Source organism: Crocodylus porosus, unplaced genomic scaffold (genome assembly GCF_001723895.1).
Source record: "Crocodylus porosus isolate Cpor-Errol unplaced genomic scaffold, CroPor_comp1, whole genome shotgun sequence".
NCBI classification, from domain to species: Eukaryota; Metazoa; Chordata; order Crocodylia; family Crocodylidae; genus Crocodylus; species Crocodylus porosus.
The window spans coordinates 70342370-70360998 of NW_017728918.1; the positions used below are offsets into that span (position 1 = coordinate 70342370).

Consider the following 18629-nt stretch of genomic DNA (forward strand, 5'->3'; position numbering starts at 1 on the left):
AATCCCAAATCCGTGAGTCATTCAAGAACCATATGTGGCTCTGCTACCAGCAAATATCCTCCACCCCAGCCTGGGGCTTTAGATGCTTCCAAATATTTTAGCAGGCTTCTTATGTGTAGGCCCAAGCCCAGAGGCTAGTGTTTGGATGTCCCCTAAGTTTTGCTTGCCTTCAACTGTAGGTCTGCAGGAGCAAGCTAGGGAGATTTCCATAAAGTCAGTATATAGCCAAAATCTTCCCACTGGAAGTGAAAGTGGGAGGCTACCTAGACATTACCTCTGTCAGGGTACTACCTCTGCCAAGAAAGTGGTTTTCCACTGCTAGTAGGAAAACCACCTTAGTGCTCATAGTATTTCCCCTAACAGGGGGATGGGGATACTGTGTGGCCCCTGCCTGTGGCACTGTGTCCAGGCTGTTGGGCAGTGCCTGGCTTCTCTGCACCCCACTCTTGCAGCCTTTTAGCTTTTAACTGTTCTTTGCTCCTGAGGAACAGGGGCAGGGAGACCTCCTGCAGGAGCCCTGAGATGGGGGAAGCCCCCCAGTGAGTGCTGGGAGGGGTCACTGGGCTGGCACTGTCCCAGTTCCTCAGGGCAGTTTAAAAGGCAATTAGGACTGGTAGTAGAGATGATATCTTTTATCAGACCAGCAAGAATATTGCAAAAAAAATTTGCAAAAAGCTTACAATTAAAAGGGGTTTTTTTGCACAAATCTTGTTGATCTAATAAAAGATAACATCTCTACTAGCAGTCTTGATTACCTTTTCCTCTAGACTAATACGACTACAACCTGGATACCTGACCCAGAGCAGCTAACGCCCTAAAGACCCCGTCATCTACCTCACGTCCCTCCCCGCGACACCCTCTACCTACCGAGCAGGAGCCATGTTCCTTCGCTTCTATTGGCCACAAGGAGGAGGGCGGGGCACGCGGGTCTTAAATATTCAAATAAGGGCGGAGCCTCGCGCGCCCCTCCCCGCTGCGCGGCGCGGTGCATCCTGGGGCGGGAAGTCCAGCAAGCTGTCGCCGCCCGTTACGAAGAGGGGCCGAGCGACTGTGTTTCCCGGCATGACCCGCGGCGCGGCGCTGCTATAAAAGGGGGGGGCGCCGGGGGCGCGCGCGGTTCAGAAGCCGTGAAGCGAGTGCTGTGGTTTGTGTTAGAGAGCGTGGATGAGGCCTGAGGTGGCGGCGGCGCAGGGCAGCCCCGGGCTGGCCCCGGCAGCGCTGGAGCAGCTGGAGCAGCTGAAGCAGCGCGCGGCCGACTGCGTGGAGCAGAGCGCGGCGCGGTTGGGCGCGCTGAGCCGCTGCATCTGGGCCCGACCCGAGCTGGCCTACGCGGAGCACCAAGCGCACGGCGCCATGACGCGCTTCTTCACCGCACCGGAGCTGCCGGGCGCTGCCTGGGCCGTGCAGCCGCGCTACAAGCTCGACACCGCCTTCCGCGCCGACTGGGCCCCGGCCGAGCCCGCCGCCCCGGGCCTAGCGCCGCGCCCGCTGCACCTGGCCTTCCTGTGCGAGTACGACGCCCTGCCCGGCATCGGCCACGCCTGCGGCCACAACCTCATCGCCGAGGTGGGCGCCGCCGCGGCGCTGGGGCTCAAGGGCGCCCTGGAGAGCGCGCCCCCAGCCCCGGTGAAGGTGAGTCCTGCCCTCTCCCCCCTCCGCGCCCGCTGCCCCGCCTGACTGAGCGGCGCGTGTGACAGCCGCCCGCTCCTCCGCCCCGCAGGTGACAGTGCTGGGTACCCCGGCAGAAGAGGAGGGAGGCGGCAAAATCGACCTGATCGAGGCTGGGGCCTTCGACGACGTGGACGTGGTTTTCATGGCCCACCCAGCGCAGGAGGACGCGACCTACCTTCCTGATGTAGCTGAGCACGAGTGAGTATTTGCTGTTTTCTTAGGCCACTTGACTGTGCTGTGTCCCTATCCCTTGCCCGAGAAAGGGGCTCGCTAGGAGCAGCTCCTGTTGTAAGCAGGTGCTGGCATCCTAGGGAGCTGCGGCAGTACGGCACCTGGATGGATGTGAAGGCTGAGATGAGGTTTTTGTATCCTATGAAATGCAAGAGTCCAGCCTGCATCTGTTGTAAGGGAGAGCTTGTTCGGCTTGTTAAAAGGGTGGTAAGATACAGCTGCTGGCCAGGGCAAGAGGGTCCCCTTGGGGACTTGGGAGCTCCCTTGCAGACCTCAGGCGAATGAGCTGTTCCAAGGACTGGTCCTGGGGGACTCTGCTAGTAACTTTTATTTCCAGCCTAACGGTCCCCTTTTCAGCACTGTCCCTTCCTGTTTCCCCTTCGTCCTGCTCTCACCCACTCTAGGGTGGATGGTAAGCATGGGTGCACTGTATCTTCAAGCAGAATGCACCTGTCTCTTAGTTTTCATATCCCACCCTAGTAAAGGAGGTATAGGACAACTTTGTAAGTGCTGGTGTAATATGTTTTCCAGGAAACCCTTGTTTATGCTGGTGTTACAGTCTTTTACTCTCTTTTGTTTTAATTGTGTATTTTAGACATTGAACACGTTCTGTTACTTTGTGTCTTCTTCAGGATGTATGTTTTTAATCAGAAATCTTCCTCTTTGGTTTTTTCAGTGTCCCTTAACATTCAACAACACCTTAAAGCTTTTTGGAGTTCATTAGAAAGATCTGGTTCCATCCTCTTTCCCTCCAACCCCCACTTAAAATGCATTTCTTGCATGATGATACGGTAGCATTCACACTAATTCTTGTGCCTTAAGTAATCAGCATTCTTTGAAAGAGCAAAGTGCCCTGGGGTTTCTTGAGGTAATGGGGATTGTGCTCGTTAGCCAGAACAGGTCTGCAAGGGAGTTCTCAGGTTGTCAAGTTCAGTCTCTTGCTGTGGCAGACAGCCATGTCATATAATCCTTTTAATAAATCAGTTAAACTCTCTCTTAAAGCTGGGTAAGTTTTGGCCCCCCATAACTGATAGGAAGTCAGTTCTAAGACCTGCTTTTGTGACGGTTGGGAACCTTCTTATTTTATATATGGCTAACTTATACCTATTTGTTCTGTTACCAGCATTTGTCCCAAAGCTCTAAGCATCTCTTCTTTTCCTGGTGTTGATCTCCAATGTATTTATAGACCAGTCGTACCCCCTAAGAGCTTTTGTGTAGTCTTGCTTTGCAAGGTAGGTTGTCCACTTTAGTGGTCGTGCTAGTAGCCTCTCCCTGCACCTGTTCTGGCTTGGAGTTCATCTTTCTTGAATGTAGGCGACCAGAATTTTCCATGGCTTACCCATGATATAGCTACCACTCTGTGTCTAGCATTATCTTGCCTTTCTCATTACTGCTTGTGGCTTAAAGTAATCTTACAATCACATGTGTGAGAAAAGCTCCTAAACTATAGCAGAATTTCTAAATGTCAAATTGTGAGACTTTGCACTTTTTACTATTAAACTTATCATGCTTTTATTACACTGGTCTTCAAGGTTATTGAATTTTTTCTGTGTCCTAATCTAAACGTGCTTCATATTGGCAGTACCTTGAAGGACTCCACTAGTAATTTCTGTCCAAGATTAATAGTTGCCCTTTCAGCATGACCTGCTGCTCTTTTCTCCTTTATCCAATTTCGTATCCACTTTAGAATTATAGTATTAATTCCCTGGCTTTTCCCGCTTAATTTCCCATGTGGCATTGTATGAAATGGCTTACTGAAATCCAGATAATGTGGTCAATCTCATCCTTATTTTCTTAAAAAAAAAAAAAAAAAAAGTTATCAAAAAAATATTGAGATAGTCTGGCACAGTCTACCTCTTGTAAAATCATACTGCATTTTATGCATTTCCATTTACCTTCATATCTTCAGTTACTGTTTCCTTCAAAATATGTGCATCTTGCATATAGTTGTGGTCAGGGAAATGAGGTGGTAGTTGCCGGGATATCATTCCCCTTTCTTAAATATAGGCAGCATGGGTGCTCCAAACTAGTCGTACCAGTATTTTTATTAAAAATCCTTGCTGCCAGACCTACCACATCATGCGAGTTCTTTCCGAATTTTGGGGTGCAGATCATCTAGTCCCCTAGCACAAGTGCATCAAATTCTTTGGGACTTCTTTGACACGACTCAGTTTCTGGTTTCATGCACGTATTTCCATTAGCTACTTCTATTCAGTCATGTCCTTAGTGAAGTGTGAGGCAACATTCATTTTAGTTTTTGTCTTGTTTTTTTCCCAGTGACTTGGAGATTTTTATTCTGCAACCTGTCTGTGCTACACTGCAGACACTTCTTTCTCTAGACATGTACATGAAAAGAATTCAAAGAATCTTTAGTTTTTTGTTTAATTTCATAGAAAATTAGGGTTGGAAGGGACCTCAGGAGGTCATCTAGTGGGCCATCCCCACCTAGATCATTCCAGCCAGGGCTTTGTCAAGTCAGGCCTTAAAAACCTCCAAAGATGGAGATATCACAGCCTCTCTAGGTAACCTGTTCCAGTGCTTCACCACCCTCCTAGTGAGAGGTTTTCGTAATATTGAACCTAAATTTCCCTTGCTGCAACTTGAGACCATCATTCCTTGTCCTATCATCACTAAGAACAGTCTAGCTGCATCCTCTTATGGAACCACCTTCAGTTGGTTAGTTTCCTTTGACCTCAGCCTCACTTTTGGTAGTTCTCATTTTATCCTTATACTTCCTTACCTCCAAGATGTAGTGTTTTTTTTATCACACTTCTCCTCCCCCGCCTTCTTTGTCAACTCTCTCCCAGCTTTTGCTAATGATTAGGGCCTTATCAAGTTCATGGCAGAAGTGGATTGTGCTGTGGCTCCTTTAATGTAACAAGTTCCTTCCTGTGTGCTGCCCCCCCCCCCGGCCTCTCTGCTGCTGATTGGTGGAGGGGCCCTGCCTGCGGCTCACTCCTGATTGGCAGGGAAGTAAAAACTGTGATTTTAAATGTGGTGCTGTTTTTCCTCTCCACCAGTGGCTGCTGGGGCCCCTCGGCCAATCGGTGGCGGGGAGGCAAAAACAGCACCATGTTTCAAGCCATGTTTCTTGCTTCCACGCTGATCGGGAGCAAGTCTCAAGCAGGGCCACTCCACCAGTCAGCAGGGAGGATGGGGCCGCATGTGGGGAAACCTGCAAAATTAAAGGAGATGCAGCACAGCCCACTTTGGCTGTGAAGTCAGTAGGGCCCTAATTATGATTTATTCATTTGGTTAAGCCCTGGAACCTTTTACTACAAGTTTTTTCCCTTCCCCCTTGCTTGGGATACAGGTCTCAGTTTCTGTATCTTTGATAATAAAGGCATTCCAAGATGCATTTCACTCCTGTATGAAATAACCTTGTTGTTATTTCTAAGGCCTTGGAATGCTTTTTCTTAAACCATATGTCTTAACTTGTTTAAGGATAGTGCTCCGTAAATTTAAGAGAAGCTATAGATATGTTTTGCTTTCTGCATTGTTCTGTTGACAGCCATCCAGTTTGTCTGAATCATCAGTGGAACATTGAAAGGTTGGGTATATAGATCTCAAAGTTCACTTAATGAAATTCTAGAAAATACTTATAAAAATGGGGTAATGTGGTATCATCATATTATTCTTGCTTCTCTACAGGTTTTTCTTGTGCAGGCGATAAAGCTCAAGTTCTGGTCTGCATGTTCTGTGCTTCACTTTAAGATGGAGAGACTATACCACTGACAATTATCCAAACTTAGTAGATTTCAAAATTCAGGTCTTTATGAAATGAAATGGTAAAGGGGATGTAGGAATATTTATGGTAACTTATAATTCAGTGACTTTACAAGTGGGTTTTTTACCTTAATTTACTGAGGGTTCAGGGGTTGGGAGTATACTTAGTGTTTAAAAACACTTCAAAATAACTTCTTTTCAAAAAAGATTATGCTTTTGAAAACTGGAAGGTGTTGGACAGGTAAGAACTTAAAGGTGTAGATCTGATATTGCAATTACTTTTTTAACTATAAGCTAAGCTCTACATATGTTGTATTTAATTACTGGCAGGGCTGACTTCTTGCTCCTTGACTACTTCTCTTACTTGTGTTGCCTAAATAAGGTCTCTTGCCTCCCTGTAACTGCATGGTAGAAATGAGGCAGAAAAATTACAGGAAGCTTCCTTTATTTATAATTTGATTTAACTGAAGCCTGCTTAAAACCTTTGACTTGTCTGTCTCTGTCTTGAACCTATGCATTTCTGAAGAAGAGTGGAATCTTTATGCCAGCACCTCCTTTGTTTTCTGCAAAGTGGTTGGGTGCTGAAAGGTTCTGTGATGAACTGGATTGCAGTTTATATAGCTTTTTATTACTATTGGCTTTTTATTATTACAGATTTAATTTTTAAATGCATGGTATACACTTTCAATGCATGGGGTTTTTTAGTCTTGCTTTTCAGTTTTGGAATGGTAGTACATTTGGGTAAGAATTTAACTTAATCTTTAAGTTTTTTCAAGACTCTCTGCTGCTCTCATGGTGGCTTAATATTCCCACACACTAATTTATGCTAAATCGCTCATTAATTTTTCTCCTCGCAATACTTGAGTGTAACAAATTTAACTGTGTGGATCCAAATGGAATTTGTTTTTGACCCGTTAAGCTTAAAATAAGTGCTCCCTTTTATTTCCTAGTGTAACTGTGAAATACTATGGAAAAGCTTCTCATGCTGCTGCTTATCCTTGGGAAGGAGTAAATGCATTAGATGCTGCTGTTCTTGCATACAACAATCTATCAGTTTTAAGACAGCAAATGAAACCTACCTGGAGAGTTCACGGTGAGAGTTTCTTTAAAATTTATATCAAGCAAGTAAAACTTTAGGTTAGTCAGACAAAAGACAGCATTGTTACACTAAGTACAGTCATTTCAAATATTGAAATAGCTGTGTTTGTTTCTAAAATACTTTTTTAGGGAACTCTTGTAATAGCAGGGAAGTTTAGAATTCATTGTTGAAAGCAAATGAATAGGGTGGAAGTATGAGTTAACATTACAAATGTTTTCCCCCAACATTTGTACCTTGCATGGGACAAATAAATATATGTAAAGCTACACAAACAGCCCTGACTGAACAATAGCATGGTCGGACTCACGCCATAACTTATCAAAAATCAAGATATGAATGGGTGAAGAGTTTGTATTGGTGCAACTACCTATAAAACTGTTTTCAAAACTGAAAACCTGAAAATAATTTTTTAGGGTGGAGTGATCAGCCAGAGCAAGATCTAACTTTGGTAATAAAAGCCATCTTGTGGCAGGCTCAAGGGCCTAGGCACTGGCTTGCAACAATAGCTCTAATTTTCCAGCAGACCTGCGTGCATAGAGGAGATATCTCTAAACTAATGTTTAGCATCAAAATATTCTAGACTTTGGGTCAATGAAGATTTTTTTTTTTTTGCGAGACCCCATTGTAAAAATGACCATGTCATGAAATTTGTTTCTCAGTATTCCAAACAGGCTTGTTTTTCTTTCCCTACTTGAATGTATAAAAAAAAACTGCCAGCCTGGAAAGAAAATACCATGAACATCAGGATATTTTAGCCAAAAAGAAATTGTACCCATAATTAATTTAAACTAGCTAGCTGACTTGGTGTGGATGTGTGCGCTACACTCCTACAGTAAGTTTGGTTTTGTCTTTTTGCTTTTTTCCCCCCTGTTACTTTAACAGCATATCTTCAAACACATTCTTCTCTGCTTGCTTGCCGGCTTCTCATTGTATTCCATCCCAAGGTCTTCTAATCTAGATCTAAGAACTTAAATTTTGAGGCTCTCTTCCATGTTTTGCAAACTAGTGGTTGCCATATCTTTGAAGACTGTTAGAGGCTTTACTTTTTCCAGGTCTTTCATGTTCAGAATCAGTATCTTTTGTGCTTTGAGACTACAAGATTTTGCTTCTTGACAGTCGTACATTTTCAGGCTCCAGTGACACTAAACAACTAGTAGTATTCAGCAGTATTTTGCAAAACACCTGAAATTTCAAATATGCTAGGATAGGGTGTTTTCCAAAAATGATGGTATGACTGCAGGCTTACTTATTCCAAATATATGAATTAGCTGTGAAGCTCCTGAGGACCCTGACAGCAAGCCTGTCTGTGGTTTTAAGAACAAAAAAGAACCTTAGTTGACGGGTAAAGTTTAATGCATTCCTGAGCAAGATATTCAACACTATAAGAAACTGTACTTTAACTATTAAATTACTTTATCAATAACTGGCTGCTTCTGTACTACATGTGAAAACGACATAACTGGTATCCATTTGTTGAAGAATGCTTTCTGGTCAAATATGAACTCACCCCCCCACAACCCTGTATAAAATCAGATTTTTACAAAACTTAAAATCAGTAGAAATATATTTCCAAAGAATGAAGAGGTAGATTGAGTGTGAGGATTCTAGTAAGTTTACATTCCCCTGCATTGCAGCAAATGCAGATTACTACCAAGGAAGAATCCAAATGTTACACCAGTGCAGAAGAATCTGAAAATGACTAGAAACTCATCTCTGTCCAAACTGGCAAAGCAAAATGGGAACACGTGGCATAAGTGGTAAAGTAATTTTCTTTAAATTCTTTTTTTTTTTTTTTTTTTTAATCTGTCATTCTGGAAGAAGCCTGGTATAACCAGTTTGCCTGTAACTGTGAGGGAGGAACATGAAAAATGAGGGGATATCCTTGTTTGACTTCAGTTATGGAGAAGTGCTTGGCTACATTTTAGATCAGATACTTCTCTTGCACCTGATGAACTATTGTTTCACACAAGTTTGTTTAATTTCTCATGTGCCACAGTGTTAGCAAGACTGTTTCACTGCTTTAAATATCTGCAGTTGATGGCAGGATAGAATTGCACATGCTAGTCCTGCTCATTTTATTTATTTATTTGGAAATCAATTTGAATAACTCTGTCCAAAAGAGTGCTGCAATACCAACCTGAGAACCCCTTTTCACATTATGCTTTTCTTATTCACGTAATTGTAAGAAATAAAAGAGAAGGGTTTTAAATAGGATGTTTTCAGTGCTTGCTAGCTTTTTTCTCGCATACGATGTACACATTACACCCAAAATTGAAGTGCATGTATTAACTGGGGAAACCTGATTTTTTTTCCTTCCTGAATGAGATAGTCAGGAAACTGCTTTGATTCCTATTCTGCGGTACAGCAGCTGTTGCATTACTACTTGGGCAGCTGAGGGAGTCAGTTGATTCACTGACCCATTGTTCTTTACTCCAGAGTTGTTAAGTACTGTCTCTCCTCTTTAATGGTCTTGATGTTCCACTAATCAACTAACCTTTCTTGAGGCAATTTTGTTTTCTGCTAGTTTGCCTTGATCTTTCTCCTCCTGTTTCACAGTGTTGGAGACTCTTTAGCTCTTCTCAAAATCATGGATCCACCCATGGAGACAAGTCTCTAGCAGCAGGTAGGGTTTCAGCTGTAGTTAAACAGGAAAGGGAGGGTGAGGCAGCTGAAGAGTAGGTCTCTCCACTCTGCAGCCATACATCTGGAAAAAAATCTTTTTTTCCCTTCATTCTGCCTTTCAAAAAACATGTTGTGCATTATATTTGGGGGCACAGTATATGCGAGAGAATACAGTATTTCCTTAGCTTATGTTTTAATGCTTTCAACTGGCTTGTTCATTTAGCTCTTGGATAAGCAGCTTCTTAAGGCTAAGAATATAAGATTCCTTTATCTTCTGCAGCATTAACAGCTTGGCTTCTCTCTTTCAGGTGTAATAAAAAATGGTGGTGTGAAACCTAACATCATCCCTTCTTACTCTGAGCTAGAATTTTACTTGCGTGCCCCTTCTGTGACGGAGCTCTCTGTTCTGACAGAGAAAGCTGAAAACTGCTTCAAAGCTGCAGCACTGGCCACTGGATGTAAAGTAAGAATTTCTTAGAGCTTGATTTAGTATTTTTTATCACACTGAAAGATGAGTTAGGATATTAAGTTTCCCTTCATAAGATTTTGTGATGCATGGTTTGAAACAAATGTAAACTTACTATTTCATCAACTCAGAAAGGAGTGATTATACTATGCCCTTTTTCTAAAGCCTTGATTAAAGGCAGTCTGCCCTTTCTTTCCCAAACAGCTGGAGTTTTAGGTGAAGGCAGATTACATGCATTTTTAAATTGGTAGCTCCCAGTCTTTCAGGATTTGTGACCTCATTTCCTGTATACAGCTATCTTTTTCTGTTGAATTTCTCTGGGTCTTGCAAGTGATCTGACCTACTTCTGATACAATCTGTGCTTTGGGAAATTAATGCAGTACATATTAAGGTTGTTATTTGGGCACTTTTAAATGATTGAGTGAGACTAAATGACTTTCAGCCCTGCTTGGTAGTATTTATTTTGGCTTTGTGGAGGTGATCTTAGGAGGAGGAGGAAGTCCGCTGCTCAGCAAAGATGCTCTCTGGCTAAATACAGATGGTCAAAAACCACTAGGCTGAATCGATTCAATCTTTGCAGGTTAATCTAAGCAACATTGATTGAAGTGGTAAGCAAGTGAACAGACATTCATTTGTGATTCTGGAAATACAGCCACGTGCCTGCAGTGTCCCAGGCCAGAAGCTGGAGGGTGCTAGAGCATGCCTCCCTGCTTGGCTGGAGCAGACTGCTTGGACCAAGGCTAGCCTGCCTACCCTGCAAGAAGGAGTTTGCAGGGTAGGTGCAAAGCATCCTGGTATGCTGGGGGACAGTAAATTAGCTTGACTCTGGAGGGAATCTGGAATAGACCGGATTTAGGCTCAATTGGTTTGCTGTACTGTGGGGCTAAGAGCGAGTGGGCATGCGGGGCCAGCACCAGTGGGGCCCAGAGCCAAGGTAGCAGGGGTGTGGGGTCCTGGCTGGCAGGGGCTCTATGGAGTTGGGCTGGCTTCTCTCTCTCCGTGCTGGCACAGCCCATCCTGGCTCCATAGACATGGGGTTCCCAACCGCTGGGCTGTGGGTTCTGCTGCCAGTAGTTGCATACAGTCAGCAGGGCAGCCCTAGGAGGGAGGCAGCTGGCTCTGTGCCCCATCCTGCTCCTGCTGCCATGGCTGCCCCTGGCAAGGTGCAGCAGGTACTGGGGCCTGCGCTGCCTGGGAGCAGGGGATTGTGCCAGGGTGGAGGATGAGGAGGCGGGTCTGCTGCTTGCTCCTAGCAGAGATCCTTTTCCTGAGCAGCCCCAGCTGGGTCCGCCTGGGCCACCATCTGCACAGCCCCCACCCTGTAAAAATTAAATTTTAAACATATAAAATAAACAAATCTGTAAATTTTATATAGTTTGCAGGTCCACAGTATAAAAAGGTTGGGAACCCCTGCCATAAGCCCCTGCCAGCCTGTACCCCATGCTCCTGCTGTCCCACACTGGGCCCTGCCAGGTCCTACTCGCCCACTCGCTTCCAGTCCCCCGCTGCTGCTTTCCCCACTTCCTTGTTTGCCCACCAGCCACTCTCACATGGCTCCCATACCCACAATACCATACCCCCACACATGCATCCACCCACCCATAGCTCCCCACAAACCCACCCCCCCAACATCCCTGCGCACCACACAATATATGGGCAAGACTGCATTCTGAGCTAGTATGCTATCACATCTACGTATATATAGCACAAATGCACACAAATCAAGACAAAAAATATATTTTTAGATTAAATTAAAATTTATTATGGGTGTTTTGATTTTTAGTATACAATTAGTTTTTCCCCCAAAGATGGCAAGCCCTCTTCCCAAAAGGAGTACTTCCAGGGGCAAGGGGAAGGGACTTCCTGTGGCAAAGGTCAGAGGCCAACGAGGCGGGACTTCTGGTCCCAAGATGATGACCAGGGGATGGGGCACCTGTCAAGGGGCGGGGCTACCCATGCAGCCCTTAACAGCTTGCCAAAACTCAGTAAGTGGCTCTTTGCCTGGAATAATTGCCTGCCTCTGTTCTATAGGGATTCACACTTCTGGGACTTGAATCTGTGGTGGGAATTGGCAAGATTCTTAGCTTTGTTCCAGTTTAAGTTTTGGGAATTTTTTGACCAACAATAGTATTAATGAACTGTATGCAGAAGTAGAAAAGTCATTGTCATTTTTCTTAAAGGAAATCATGTCATAACACTAGTATTTTTTTCTCATGATCTCCATATCAGTATAACGTGTAAAATGTATCATGGACTGATTTGTTCAGATTATTTAGATGTTTAGTTAAACTGGATCTAACAAATGAAATATTGCATGTTACGTAGTATTTTTTTTCTTGGTTAGGTGGAAATAAAAGGTGATGGACATGATTACTATAATGTGCTTCCCAACAAGACTCTGCAGAAAATTTACAGAGAAAATGGAAAAAAGCTTGGAGTGGAATTTATTTCAGAAGAATCTATTTTAAATGGCTTGTCAGGTAACAGTGAAAATCTTTGTATTTTTCTGTTGCTTAGATCCCTCCAAGTTGGTTTTGACCAGTAACTAAAATTCTTAGTCAAGATTTGAAATTTTTCTTAGCTACATACATTCTTAATAGAAAATGGTGAGAGAGCAGAACTAAGTGAAGACGGCTTTGGTTGTTTAAAAAAAAAATCAAATGAGTAAACCAAATCAACTGCCCCAAAAGGGCTATATTGCTAATGCATGCTTTCATGTTGATCACTTCAAGTGATCTCTTATATATAAGGGCATCTCTTATTTATGATGAAATAGAAAACAGTTACTTCTGGAATCTCTCGGCTTTAACCTTGGTTGGTAATGGAACCATCTACCAAAATTCCCTATCATGGACTACACTTCTTTCAGGGGAAGCTCCTGTCTTGGGATTCATCAAAAAGAAGCCTTATTGGGGTGCCCTCTCCTAAAGAACTACCTGTAGCCAGCCCTTTCATGGCTTCACAAGGAAAAAGCCTCTGCCTTTGAAATCGTGGTGTCCCCAGTGATCCATAGCACCCCGACCTCAAAAAGCACCTTTTTCATTAGACTTTAGGACAGGTGTGTTTTTCTTCTTCAAAAATGGGGCTAGGTCAGTGCTGACATCCCAAACAGCAAAGCAGACAAGTCAGCTGCAAACCAAACATTCTGTATTGCACACCTTTTTTCGGACTGCACTCTGCCCTCCTTGGGACTACTTTTTCTCTCCAGCTTTCTGTTCTCTCTGGGACTAGGTCTGTCAGCCTTACCCTCTCTCCTGTTGAAAAACTGTAGTATTAACCCAGGGACTAACACTCATCCAGTCAAATCAAATAATCACATAAAACCAATCGGGGAGTAGTCTGTGGTTGCCTGCTAAATCCAGACCAGAATATCCCCCTAGTGAAAAAGGCATCTAGATATCATACTTATGCAACTGTTTACATCAGTGCATGTCCACACTTGGTCCCCTATAGTGTCCTGGCTAGAACTCAGCCCACTTACCCTCTCTCATGGCATTCCTTCCCTCCAGTTGCTGGTGCATCAGTCTTTCTTGCATCCTACCTTTTTGCCAGGTTGGTTCCTTCAGAGGTAAGTCTGTAGCTCTTCCATTGTCTTTGCCAGGCTCTTAACAGAAATCTAGAGAAACTGGTCTCAAACTTAGACTTCATGGCCTGGCTGTTCTTCTTAGCTACGGAATATTTTGTCACCTCTTTTAAGGCTTCTGCTAAGCTTTGTGGTTTGAATCTGTTCAGGATTTTACTTTTTCTCAATTAAGAAAGAAGAAAAGTAATTTACAGTGGTGTATAGAACAGAAAAGTTGTTAACAGATACGTGTTCTTGTTACAACCTTCACCCCAGTGTTTAGCATTGTGAGGTTTATAGTTTCATAGATTTCATAGACATTAGGGCTGGATGGGACCTCAGAAGATCATTGAGTCCAGCCCCTGCCCAAAGGGCAGGAAGTCAGCTGGGGTCATAGGTGCTTGAACCACCTCTAATGGCAGGCTGTTCCAGACCATGGGGGCTTGGACAGTAAAGAAATTCTTCCTTATGTCCAGCCTGAAAATGTCTTGCAGTAGTTTATGACCATTCAACCTCATCATCCCTTGGGGCACTCTGGTGAACAAACAATTTTAATTATGTGTACTTGCTGCCCCAGCATTTGAGGCAGTGACACAGCGTGGGCAAAATATGGCCTGCAGGCAGGCACCAACCATGTAAGTGGATCCCACCCTGCCAGTGGTTGCCCTTGCTGTACTATTTTTGAGGCCACATGTCACCTGCTCCCACTTCTGGCAGTGCGTGCTGTGCTCCCAGCCTCTCCCACTGGAGGGTGCCAACCCCAGTCAGCAGGCACAGCTTCTGGGCAAGACTGCTTCTGACGTTGCTGCAGCCTCTCTGGGAACTTCTGGGCTCTCCCAGCCTCCAGTAACTCTTCTTCCTGTCCCTGCTGCAGTGCTCTGGCCAGCAGGTAGGGATGGGAAGCTGCAGTGTTGAGGGGAGCAGGGTGGGCTCTGCCTGCAGCTTGTTTTGGGTCCTGCTCATGCATAGCTAGGTGGGGAAGTGTGTGGATGCACATGCAGCCAGCTATAGAAAAGTGGTGTGCGGTTGTGGCTGCTGCATGCAACCCTGCCCCCAGTTTGGCAGTGCCTGTGCAGCCTCACCGTGGCCCCCCCGGTCCTGCTCCTGGGAGAAACATACTCCACATCCCCTGCTGTCATTGAGACCTTTGCGGCAGCCAGTAAGGAGAGTGAGCTGGGATGAGGATGGGAAAGCATTGCTGTGTGCTGTGCGGCCAGTGGTGCCTGGCACGCCCCTCCTACTCCCCCAGGTAAGAAGTGAGCATGCTAGGGGAGACACTGCTGCCGCATGCTCTTTCCCTGCCCACCCGCCTACCAGCATGTACCCCTGAAGACCTTTCTAAGTACCCTTGGGGGTACATGTACTGTTTGCACCATTGTCTACCAGATAGTGCTTAGGGATCGTTAAATCACAATTAACCATTAAATGGAATGTGAAATACAAACACAGAGAACTCCAAGTGTCCCAAAATCAAAGTCTAACTTTATTACTACAACAAGTATTATCTTAGCAGTTTCTATATGCAGAGAGAAAAACACTTAATACAATGATCTCATCCAATCCCAGGTGTTACTACTTTTCTCAGAAAAGACAGCTACTCAGTTCCTGAAGCAAAGGCAGTCCAGGCAGGTGTTGAAAGCTGGATTCAAGGTGAAAATGACAATGACAAAGGCACACTTAACTTTCTTGCTCCCCTCTTTTATACTCTTCTTTAACTTGACTCCTTTGACTCCTTGTTTTCAGCTTGGTCTCTCTGCAGTCAGCATATTGTCCATATTTTATCCTGTCAGTATATGCCTTTGTTCAACAGACCCATTAGGATCATGCCTCTTAATTTGGCCCTTTTTTAGTGGCTTACTTTAAGCATTGTCTGTTGGTCTCCTCCTTTATCACCTTTCATTAACATATCCAATCATCATCCCTCTGATTCAGCTGGTTAGTGCCAAGTTCAGTTAATTTGAGCTAGTAACAAAACGAGTACTATTTTGTATTGGGGGGGGGGGGAAACTTCTCACAGTGATAGTAAAAGGAAAGAAACATCATGCGAGCAAACTCAAGGCCATAAGGTGCTCAAGGCGATAAGATGCTTGCGAGAAACAAGGCCAGCTGATGTTGCAAACACCAGCAAAAAGAAAACTTTAAAACAATACTATTATTCACCACTCTATAAACAGGTGCAACTTCAAAGCATAAAATATGCTAAGCCACCCTAATAGATACCCCTGGCTGACAATTTCTGATTTAATATATTGAATGACTTCAGAAAACCATGTTATGTGGTTATAAACCTGACTGCAATCAGTAGCAAGAAATATGGTCCATAGTTTTGCTTCAAAGCAGGGAAGAATAGGTACTCTTTCTAATGCAACAGGCAGCAGTGTTTTTCCAGCACTGGGCTGGAATGACCCAGCTCAGGTGTGAGGCAGGCTGGCACTAGACCCTGGTGGCTGGGTTCAGGCTGGAGCCAATGGCTTTTTTGGGCTAGATCCTGCCTGTGGGCTGCAGGTTGCCAGTCCCTGCTCTAATAAATTGTTTCTAATCAGATGAAGCAAAAATACTCTTGTTTCCAGCAGTTCATGCTTTATTTTTCTGTTCACTTGAAACAAAACAAAAAATCCAGATAGGACTGGGAATCTATTAATCTGGTTTAGGGTAGGCAATACTGTAATACAGCCCTTCTGAGGCTGCTTTTTCTCTTTCCAGATCTTAGAAATGTTGACTCGAAGTAGGCTGACAGTTCAGGCTATTGGATAAGTTTAAGGTTTAGTATAAGGGTTATGATGACACTAAGAGTTTTCTTGAATCTGCTAAATTTGTGTGTGAAAAGTTTGAGTGAGAGTATTTTTTGTTCTTCCTCCATTTTGACTAGCAAGTTATTTGGCCTCGTAGGGTGCAGACAGGAAGTGTAGCTCCCAGCTGTAACACACAAAGATCTATGCAAAATGTTCTGAGTTACAGTGTTACCCTGGACCAAACAGAAGTTCACTCTTGGTTCCAGGGGTGAAGGGAATGGAGCTGGGGCTGGGAGCCTACAGCCAGGTTTCCTTAGCAGTGGCCAGTGCTCGCTGTTTTCAGAATGGGAGGGGCAAAAGGCAGTGGAAGGAGCTCATTCTTGGGGCTCCCCAGACAATGCTGAAGGGTGGGGTGGGTAAATTGGGGGCCTCCCTACCTTGGGGGAGCTCTAATACACCTGCTCTATTCTCCAAGGGGCTGCATCTTCTCCTTCCTCCTCCTTCCCCCCCACCCTTCCCTTCCCTCCTCCCATTCTGAAAACAGTGACAGGCTGGGGATTCTGCAGACACTGTTACAAAAGACACATTTTGAAAAGTTTTTACCTGATACCTCATACAGTGAGGGGTCAGATTTACACTCGATTGGCCATTTTTAAAGCTATTTGCAGCTGCACACTTGTGTTTGTTCACAGATATAAACTACTTTTTGTGGCTAGATCAGGCAAAAATTGTCACTTCTGTCTGCACTTAAAAATGAGATGCAGATTCTATTAAGTTTGTCTTGATAATCTCAATACTTTATCTTTGGAAAATTGTCGTTTTCGGTCAACTTAGTGCTAAGGCTGGAAGGGCTTTCTTCCGATCAAAGAATTGTATGTTTGTATGTAATCTCATTTTGTACCTCAAAGCTATTTATAGTATGTGGGAGACAAAAATGGGAAGGGTGCTGACTATTGTTTCTCAGTACTCTTCCTAAAACAATGCAACTATTGACAAAATCTGCTCTATCATAATCTCAAGTAGAGGTGATATTTGTAGCGAACAGTATTCAGAGGGTGCATCTACATGTCCAGGTAATGTGCCTGAATTTTCTGTGCAGAAAATTCAAGCACATTAAACTGCTCCCGGGCATGGATCTGAACGTGCACCCACTTTGGGAGCACTGAGGGTAGCCCTGGGCTAGCAGAGGGCATGGGGGAGGTGGGGGCTCAGGCCTTGGTTCCAGGGGAGGGGAAGGGGTTGGGGACATCTTCCTTCCTATCCCCCAGAGCAGTTCCAAGCCACATGGAGAGCTGCTCTGGGGAGCAGGCAGGGAGCTGTCCCCAGCTCCCTGCCTGCCCCCAGAGCTTGGGGCTAGCCTTTGGGCCCATGCTGCCTGGCCTGACTTGGAGCAATTTGTTCCTGCTCAGCGTCTGTGTGTGCTTCAGCACTTGAGTTCAATGGGCCATCTTCTAGTACCTGTATCTAATGATATTAGAAAACAGCTCGTTAGACAAAGGTATTTTGCAGTAACTGCTGTGCACATGTAGATGCTGATGCTTTATTGTGCATTAGATTAGTCTTGTGCATAGTAAAGTATCTTTTGCAGACACCCAAAAAGTAAAAAAACCTGTTTCTTCATAGTTCTTGGGTGATCAGTTTGAAAGGAATGCTATAAGCACCTGTCTAAATCAGTGATTCTCAATCTTTTTACATCCCAGGCACCCCAGGGAAAATATCAGCTCTTGTTTTTCACATTGGAAGAATAATACAGCAGTTCTTCTATTGCAAAGAACTGAAGAGAAACCCAACCTATAGTGTCAAAAAGATTCAAACCTGTTGTGGTCTAGTTTGCAAATCATGTATAGGTGTTTGCACACCCAACAGTGCTAATATTTCATAGCAGTCTACGGCACCCTTAAAAGGATCTCCCACCACCTCAGATTGCCATGGCACTCTGGTTGAGAATCACTGGTCTAAATGGTTCATATTTTGCTTTGTAGGGGTACACTGATAAAACATTTTCTTGACTGATGACTAATTATTAACCAGCCATATCAGCTGATACTGATCCTATAGCTGATTTTTCAGGAATGCAGCATGGCAGCTTGGAAAGCAGTGTCTGGCTGGTAAGTCTGTGGGGGGGGAAGGAACAGAAGAGAGGGAAGTTGTTGGGGGATGGGGTAGATCAAGGCCCCCACAGTGAGGGAGGGAGAGGGGCAGGAGCAGGCACTGCCCAGCTAGGGCAGTAAATGTGACCCCGGGAGTGGGACAGAGCCACTGGCTCTCTGCCATTGCACAAACCCCTGGAGGAGGCATAGGGGGCTTGTGCCTCCCAGATCTGCATGGGGCAAGGGCAGGTTGCCTGCTGTGGGCTCTGGGCCAGGGGCTATGCCAGCCTCTTCCTGGTGGGGATGGGCTAGGGCTGTGCTTGGGGTGGGTGGGAGTGGCACTGGGAGGGGTGGCTATGGGGAATATTGACATGGCTAAAACCTACCACGTAGCCACCCCTCCCAGCATCACCCCTACCCACCCACCCCG

The 18629-nt window shown here is 44.7% G+C and overlaps 1 protein-coding gene across 2 annotated transcripts in view; it reads left to right on the top strand.

Moving 5' to 3' along the window:
* The first annotated feature begins 1142 nt into the window (after window positions 1–1142).
* PM20D2 (peptidase M20 domain containing 2) overlaps window positions 1143–18629 on the top strand; it is a 24850-nt gene continuing 7363 nt past the window's right edge. The window contains exons 1-6 of one of the 2 annotated variants that reach the window (XM_019537741.1): window positions 1143–1632; window positions 1721–1869; window positions 6579–6721; window positions 9658–9812; window positions 12160–12295; window positions 12685–13673. In XM_019537741.1, the coding sequence (XP_019393286.1) occupies window positions 1165–1632; window positions 1721–1869; window positions 6579–6721; window positions 9658–9812; window positions 12160–12295; window positions 12685–12743 (1110 nt within the window). In that variant the 5' untranslated portion in view covers window positions 1143–1164 and the 3' untranslated portion in view covers window positions 12744–13673. Of the gene's footprint in view, window positions 1633–1720; window positions 1870–6578; window positions 6722–9657; window positions 9813–12159; window positions 12296–12684; window positions 13674–18629 lie in introns of those variants that run through there. The other variant, XM_019537740.1, reaches the window with a different exon arrangement.